The sequence below is a fragment of the Paraphaeosphaeria sporulosa genome (genome assembly GCF_001642045.1).
Source record: "Paraphaeosphaeria sporulosa strain AP3s5-JAC2a unplaced genomic scaffold CC84scaffold_5, whole genome shotgun sequence".
Taxonomy (NCBI): domain Eukaryota; kingdom Fungi; phylum Ascomycota; class Dothideomycetes; order Pleosporales; family Didymosphaeriaceae; genus Paraphaeosphaeria; species Paraphaeosphaeria sporulosa.
The window spans coordinates 2,263,333-2,271,356 of NW_017253364.1; the positions used below are offsets into that span (position 1 = coordinate 2,263,333).

At 46.8% G+C, this 8,024-nt stretch overlaps 3 protein-coding genes across 3 annotated transcripts; 2 read left to right on the forward strand and 1 right to left on the reverse strand.

Moving 5' to 3' along the window:
• The first annotated feature begins 361 nt into the window (after nucleotides 1–361).
• Nucleotides 362–1,005, forward strand: CC84DRAFT_1164521 (uncharacterized protein). The gene is made up of 2 exons (XM_018178501.1): nucleotides 362–454; nucleotides 503–1,005. The coding sequence occupies exons 1-2, from the start codon at nucleotides 443–445 to the stop codon at nucleotides 866–868; spliced, it is 378 nt and encodes a 125-aa protein (XP_018036567.1). The 5' UTR covers nucleotides 362–442; the 3' UTR covers nucleotides 869–1,005.
• Nucleotides 1,006–1,775: 770 nt separating this feature from the next.
• Nucleotides 1,776–2,105, reverse strand: CC84DRAFT_1217460 (uncharacterized protein; the record flags this gene model as incomplete). Its single annotated transcript, XM_018182893.1, has 1 exon — nucleotides 1,776–2,105. One exon carries the CDS (start codon nucleotides 2,103–2,105, stop codon nucleotides 1,776–1,778), a length of 330 nt encoding a protein of 109 aa, XP_018036568.1.
• Nucleotides 2,106–6,360: 4,255 nt separating this feature from the next.
• On the forward strand, nucleotides 6,361–6,772 carry CC84DRAFT_1217461 (uncharacterized protein; the record flags this gene model as incomplete). The annotated part of the gene is made up of 2 exons (XM_018182894.1): nucleotides 6,361–6,427; nucleotides 6,621–6,772. 2 exons carry the CDS (start codon nucleotides 6,361–6,363, stop codon nucleotides 6,770–6,772), a joined length of 219 nt encoding a protein of 72 aa, XP_018036569.1.
• Between the last annotated feature and the right edge of the window lie 1,252 nt (nucleotides 6,773–8,024).

The window sequence follows — 8,024 nt, forward strand, 5'->3', positions numbered from 1 at the left end:
GTAGGCATCTGGATCGACCCTCTTTGTAATTCACCACGTATTTGCATGCGTGCTCAAACATGGATCTGCCTCCGATAACAGCTGAATTTATTCAGCATCAGGCATTTCTTTTGTACCTCACTCTCATCATATTCTTCAATCAGCGCGAAGCGAGCTGGGACCTTAAAGTCACTCAAGGCAAAAGCCAAATCATGTCACTTGCGCATGCCACCGCAAAATCAGTGTGTGAACCTCCGCTACCCCCACTAAGTCACATTCTAGAAACGTGCCTTTACGTTCGGGGACTAGTCGCATCAGTTAAGTTTTACAAAGAGCTGTTAAGAGTAGAGCCCATCGCGGAGACAGTAAGCATTCTAGCCTCCTACCTATCAACTCCTCCTTTATCCACGAAACACGCTTGGGAATTCGATTCATTCGGTATTGCCAAGATGGGCGACAGTAAATGGAGCGAGGTGTAATTACTGGCTCGCAACCTGCAACGTCGAGCTAATTGTGCGCACAGTCCAGGACTGCAGCATTCGCCCTCGGCGACACTACCCTCCTCCTCTTCCAACTCGGCCAAACCTCCACGGATATCGTATCTACATCTGGTACGATACCAGGCCATGGACCTACGGAACAGATCCTAAACTATCTGTGTCCCAAAAGCGGCAAGCCTAATGATACTTCTGCAACCTTGAAGCAACATTTCTGCGTCGCCGTTTCCGATCTGGCTCAAGTTGATGCATGGGAAAAGCATCTCCGGGATGTTAATGTTAAGATCTTAGGAGTTAACAACTGGGAAAGGGGTGGGAAAAGCGTGTACTTCGAAGACCTCGACGGTCATATAGGTGAAGTGGCGAGCAGAGGTACATGGCCGCATTATTGAAATTGTATCGTATAGTAGCCATTAGTACCAAACTATAGGCGAAGAGAAATAACGGCTTATTGTTACGATCCGCTCGCGTATGGCGCGGGACACTGGCTTATTATACTCCTAGACCTCTTGTTACGATCACAGGAAACACAAGCAGGGAGTCGGCAGGAAATGACGCGACTAGAGATGAAGCTGATGGTAAGCAATAAAGGGACAGCTTGATCTATCAGAATTGCTAAGAACTGATATTACGCGATCACAGCTTCAGCCGAATGCAAATGCCGCAGCCCCCAGCCGCCGAGGAGTGAAGGTCTTTCAGTCTTGCTGAGTGATGTAGCGCTTCACTTGTCTCATACCAGGATATGGTTTGCCTTTTCGTCACGGAGGGATCGTTTATCTTTACAATCGCAGCTTGACACACCTCGCACAGCTTTGCAACAAACCGCGGATCGATATCCATGATGCCCTAAGATGCCTGCGAGTGTTCTTTGTTCAGCGCTGTCAGGTCGTGATCGGGCATGGCGGTGATGAATAAGCAGTTGACATGATAACTCTCGGAGAGCTTCTGGGAACTACCTCGTGCTTCACACATGCGCGTAATGTAGTCTGATGGGCGATATCTGTGTATCAGAGTTCATTTTGTGGCTTGCCCTTACCTCGCGGTTTACGGAAGTGTCGTGGCATCACAAGCCCTACTCGAAGCCAGCCTGCAGCATGCATAGCATTTATTGGGGCCAATTACAATGTGAGGCTCTGAATGGCTATCTCAATTAGCAGAGGGTATTATTATGGATTGTACATTGTATAGAGAGCAAAATACTGGATCATGCAACCCTTGAATGGTGACGGATGAGGAACTAGTTCAAAAGTGCGGATAGAGCGTATCGAAATAATTGGATTATCGACTACAATGAACGTTTCACGATCCGGTCGTCTCCGCCTTCATAAGCGGCTCCAACAGCTGCAAATATCCCTCGATTGCCGTATACGGACCGACCTCATATCTCGGCTTCTCATCCGACAGTGTGACCCCGAGCGCCATATATTGCGTGAACTTATCCGCCACCGGATCCGTTCCGCCCAACGCTTCCTTCTTCCCCGCTCCCTCCTCACCTCGATATTCTGCCCCCTCCTCCCCATCCTCCTCCGTCGGCAACACCTCAAATGGCTGCAACCACGCCCACTTCACGCTCTTAAGCGTCGGAATCGTCACCAAATTCGTCTCACCCACCTTCTCTGTCCCGTTCATGGTCAAGTACTACGGATCAAAGAACTGCAGACGATCTGATCTAAGAGACCCATCATGACCGTTGCCAATGTAACAGACGTGCTTTTCTGGGCTTTGAACTTCCGCACGTAACGGTATGAGCGGGAACCGTATATTCCAATCGTTCGCAAGATCGGTGAGATGCAAATATATAGGCCGGACTCTGCCTTAAAGAGTTATATCCATATAACCAAACTTTCTACTGTCCCTAATAAGACATTCACTTGATCGGAAACCATCATGGATAACGGAATTGAAATCATATTCGCCTGACACCTCTTCAGATTCGATCAGGTGTTGCTTACATTCACGGTCCGTAAGAATGCGAACGTCGATACTTGGTACCCAACCTGCTCCAGTGGGGTCCTTAGCAACATTGTGGCTGATATGCGTACGAATAGTTCATCTTCGTTATCTTCTCTATATATATTACCTTTAGACCTCTTGTTGTCTCGCTTGGGTTTGGGGCCCGACTGACGACATTGATATCTTCGATGTTCATACATATTGTGCTACGAGCTAAGTTCTCTTCGAACATTCAGATTCGGACTCCGATTAGTGGACGTCTCGCAAGCCTCCTATATCCTTCTCACCACCTTCTAATTAGTGTTATCAATACCAGGGCGTCGAATGCAGAACACCAGCACCAGCACTGGTTGGTCGTCACGACCATAACCAAAGATACCATGAGACACGATAGATCAACTCAGTACATTCCATGTCACTAAATACAAACAATACTAAACATTTGTATTACCTCTGTTCCAATCACGTACCACAGAACAGCCCTTCTGCACTGCCTTTACCCGTCGTCGTCATACATACCCATGAAATATCATTCTTGTCGATAATAAGGCCTGCTCCGACAGAATACTTATCACATGTTTTGCCTATGAGGTAACCTGCCGTAATACGCGCAACATCCATAGAACTGTCCCCCTTCTTTTGTGACGCTATACATTGCACCGTAGGATAATCCGTAAAGTGCGTCTGCAACGGCGATAATTGCGTGAACTTACTTGGAACCTGACTCGACAAGTAATCCCGGAATTTGCTGGTTTTAAGGTAACAAACGTGGATATGGATTTGTTCCTCACTCCTCACCAGTACTGAGTTGACTGCCAGCGCACCGGTTTCCCTTGTCGCCAGGCCTGCAGCTACCTTAACCCCCTTCGCCAGCTGTGTCTGCCCCATTTGCCAGCCGTCATTGTCAGAGCCGAGCTGCAAGATACCCGGTATGTGCTTTGTGGTGGTAATGAGATCGTTTCCCCGAAGCAGCCACCAATCGCCGTTGTTGAGGCAGCCCGGTATAGTTCCTTTCACACAGCCACACAACCTGACGGAGTAAATGTAACAGGCTGAGCATTCAAGATTTCTCTGAATACAGCCTGTGTTACACTGATTGAGTATTGGCGGGAAAGTGACCTTGCAGGACCGGTCCTCGAAACTTGTAGTACAATCCGTTCCGGGAGTGGCTGTGAGGCAGTCACAGTTTTTGACTGAGTTGCTGGAGATGTCGGCGGCCCCGCAGGTGGTTGCTGCTCCGATTTTCCATGGGAGCAATAGTAGTATAGACAAGATTGCAGAATAACTAATGTAATTCACAAAAAACATGCCAGGCTGCATGCTATGTTGAACTTTGCTTGATGCGATTGTAGAGAAGTTCGCTGAGTGGTTGTTGTGTAACGAATATATATAAATACGATTGGGATAGCGGAAGACGTAGGCGACCTATATAGATCTAGTTGACTGGGAAGGTGAAGTAAGCCTCGACAAGGGACTGATCTATGTTAATCCGGTGGCGCAGTCTAGATTATCGTGAATAGACTGGTCTTGATACGCGAAGCAAGGTCTCGCTACAGGTTAATGGTCTAGCAATTGAGGAACTTGCTTTCTCTTTGTTGTACATCAATGCCATTGGATAGAGGCATATTTCTGACATACTTTCGACCCTCTGCTCGACGGCGGAAGGGTATGCAGCGAGCCTACCGAAAAAGAGTGGCTATTTTAGCCGTTTGCGGAAGGCAGAATTAGGAGTTAACATGTTAGTGGCTGCAGATTTTTTGGCCTAGATAGATTTGGAGTTGGAGACTGGCGTAATACTATGCTCGCCCTGGTTAAACTTACCCTAATCTACCAATACTCAATTTCATATGACTGCTTAGTCATCTCAGATGAATCCCGACTCAATCAACTCAACTTATATTTTCACCTTTTTAGCAACATGAATACGTATTTATCGGCTTGTGGAATCCAGTCCTCTTCTCGGATTGACTGCTGGCATGCATACCTTTAATTGGCATTATGAACTAGCACAAGGTGCATAGTACTAGGACAAAACCCACCAGCGAAAACCTAGCTGTGGATTTGGTTGGGTGTTATCTGGTTCTCGTTTCGGTAAACCCACCCGTAACGTCAGCTATGTAATTATATCGGCGATCACATTTTATAAGCCAAGGCGACAACAAAATTAGTGCTAGTTGGGCTAGCGCTGCCCAGAATAGTCATCGCACTGGTACCACTATGGCGCATCGACTTGCCTCACGAAAATTTACGCAAGTGAGAAAAGAAATCTCACTATATAGGCTATTTTTAGGATCCAGATCAAATATAGGGAAAGCACGACACTTTGTACTCAGCCATGGGAGCGTACACGTGAAGATACCCATATCTTTGCTAACTCCGCGTGAGGGCGCTTAGCGAGTCACGTGACTAGTCTATAGAGAGCGCTCTATAGTAGATTGGCTCCTGGACTAGTCCATAGGAACGCGAGTATGAACCTTCACACTCGTGTTTAACCTGTTAATCAATCTTTTATTTGGATTACACTTAGGCCATATTATTGACTCATTATATCTCTCCTAGTACTATTGTATTAATAAGACCCCTTCCCTTCCCCTCAGTTGTCTTGCCCGAGAGCCAACCCTAACCCTTTAAGACTAGCTACCCTTCTAGATTTCACAAAGTCCTATACTATTACAAGGGGTTTCCACGTACCTAACCGTAGGTTCGTACCTTGTGGGTATTCAGTGATTCGAACGCGAGGGATGGCAGTACTAAAAAGGATTGTATGAATATCCTATATCTTATAGTAATACTATACAACAAATATTAAGAGAAGACTAATAATTCATATAGAGATGAGTGGCTCTAATTTGAATATAAAAGTAAGCTTTTGAAGTTAAGTATAAAGACTAGGAAATGTTTAGAGAATGTCCTCGACTATATACTAGTCGTCCCATCCTTCGTTGTCTAGGGCTAACTCTATTATCCTGGGATAATCGTCCCCTAGTGGGAGAATGTTCTATTCTCCCGCTAAGGACCTGTTCTCCCCGAAGAACCCAGTCTTGGCGGGAGAATAATCACGTGACATTGGTCCTTGGCAATCCTAATAGATCGAGCCGTCCCTTTATTGCTCACTATTAGCTTCATCTCTGGTGGCGTCATTTCCTGCCGACTCCGTGTTTGCGTTTCCTGTGATCGTAACATACGTCCTAGAGTCCCATACGGGATTCTGGCCCGTACAGTCCTGGGATCTTTAGGACCCATGACCGATTATGTAATGTCCTTGGCAGCTGGCGTAGGTTAGTAGTTTAGGAGTATATATAGCCAATGCCCTATACCGCGTGCGAGCGGATCTTAACACTAGTCTAAGGATAATTCGTCTCTCCTATAATCTACTTTAGTTGCCCGTCTTATACCTATCTACATTGCTCGCCTATGAATCCTAACAATAGTATAGGAAGATTGTCGCAGTTCAATCTACGTTACTATCAATCGTATTCGGACCGAGTGCGCATGGACTCCTGAGGATCGCGACAATCGTTATAATTCAGCTACTGAATCAGGAAACTCTGAAGAAGTCAACTCCCCTGACGATCGCCTCACTCGCTATCGTAAATGCACCATCATTAAGTTAACTTTTTAGATGTTTGCTCAGCTTAACGGTATATAGTTCTACACTAACCTCATCACTCGTTGAGAAGCATACTACGCGGAAACAGCGATCAACATCATCTCGGTTTATCTTCTGAGCACGCTGGCTTCTGTTAGCTTCGACAACAACAAATCGCTGCTTTATAATGTCGCAAATGCGCTAACATGCACCGCGGCTACCATTTTAACTTCGTAGTTGGCTAACAGATGGAGACGGAAGCCTCTTCTTATCCTGGGTGGAGTCACGATGGTCGTTTTGCTTGGAGTCGTGTGTGCATTCACTGAGGCCAACATTCCCATCATGACACGCGCCAACGGGCAATCCGCGTTTATCATGGTCTACAACATCGTTTACGGCTTCATATGGGGTCCGATGCCATGGCTATTGCCCGCTGAGATTCTTTCCACTTCGTGGACGCAGCAAAGGCATGGCATTGGCGACCACGTCCAATTGAATCTTCAAATTTGTCATCGGCATGGTCTCTCCGTATGCATTTGCAGGAATAGGTGGTTATTTCTATCTGGTCATCGCAGGATGCTGCCTTTTCTGTGCTGGCTTAGCGCACTTCTACTATGTCAAAACTGCGAAGCACAGCCTGGAGGAGATTGCTATGGCGTTTGGAGACAGGGCGTTCACCGATAATGATGAGGACGTGGTGGATACTGCTACCGCAGGCAAGGAGAAGCACGAGCAGCTACGCAAGAAGGTTTAAAGCATTGGGTGTTCAATTTTGTAGGAGAGACCTAACACTCACTCAATATAGTTTTGTCGTCCTAAACTACAGTATCACTAGCAAAGTACGAAAAGGCCTCGTTCCAAAGTGTTCGCACTGGTTCCCTGCTTTGACTTGCACCCAGATATGGGTCCGCTCTCCGATAGTACCTCATCATCACCATTTCCTGTTTCAACCGTGCCGAACAAATCTCCTTCCATCCAACCGTGGAGGTAGCAATCGCCCACTACTTGGACGGTGGAAGAATGTCGACCTTGATTTTCATATAATCTGCTACCGGTTGGCCTTACCACAAAAGGAGAGTACGCCCCATCCGGAATGATGACCCAATCGCTTTCTCGCATCTGCTCGGGTCCGATTCCAAGATATCCTTTGCTAGTCAGGAATAGGACACGCCCAATCATCACTGGCAGGACCCCAAATTTTGCGTATCCCAACGCTTCTTCATCGAGCCGATCCAACAATTCCTCAAACATACAGACGCCTGTTTCTGGATCGTAAGGCACGTAGTCTGGATAAATTGCTTGGATCGTAGAGAGTAGGGGACCGCCAAGGATCTCTTCAGCTGTAGCAACCTTCGCAGCAGTATCTTCAACATTGGTTTTCCAAGGACCAAGGAGGAATAAAACGAAGGCTACACAGATCCAACTATCAGGGTAAGGTAAGTCTGAGGCAGTAAAGAAATTATTGGCGATCAAAGTCCGAGCCAGCACACAAACAACACTTTCGTTGTACGGCCAGGCAACAGATGTAACCCATTGTTGAGCCTCATCACAGGATCTCCCCAACGACTCCCAGTCGATTCCAACCTCTTCGTTTGCCTTTCGAGAGACAACCTGCTCAGTAACCCTGATGACATGATCTGCGAGTACGCCAGGCAATTCTGGAAACCGACCGTCCAATAACACTGGAGGGTTTCTTGCGGTAGAGTGAGAAATATCGTGTGAGAACTTATTTGTTCCGTAGGCCATGCATATAGGCTTATGTCGGTCCGCAGCAGCAAAATTTGGGACAAAAGATGGAGTGTCTGCAATCTCACCAGAGCCTTTCGGTAAACCTCGGGCATGATTGAGTATCACAAGGTCGTCTGCGCGAAGGTATTGAAGGGTTATAGAATGCCAGACCTCTTCGATAGGACTTTCATAGTCTGGAACGATGGAGTGAGCATTGGCTAATCCAAGCAACCCGAACAGCCGGTCTCGTTCATTCGAACACTTCGCATGGAATTGCA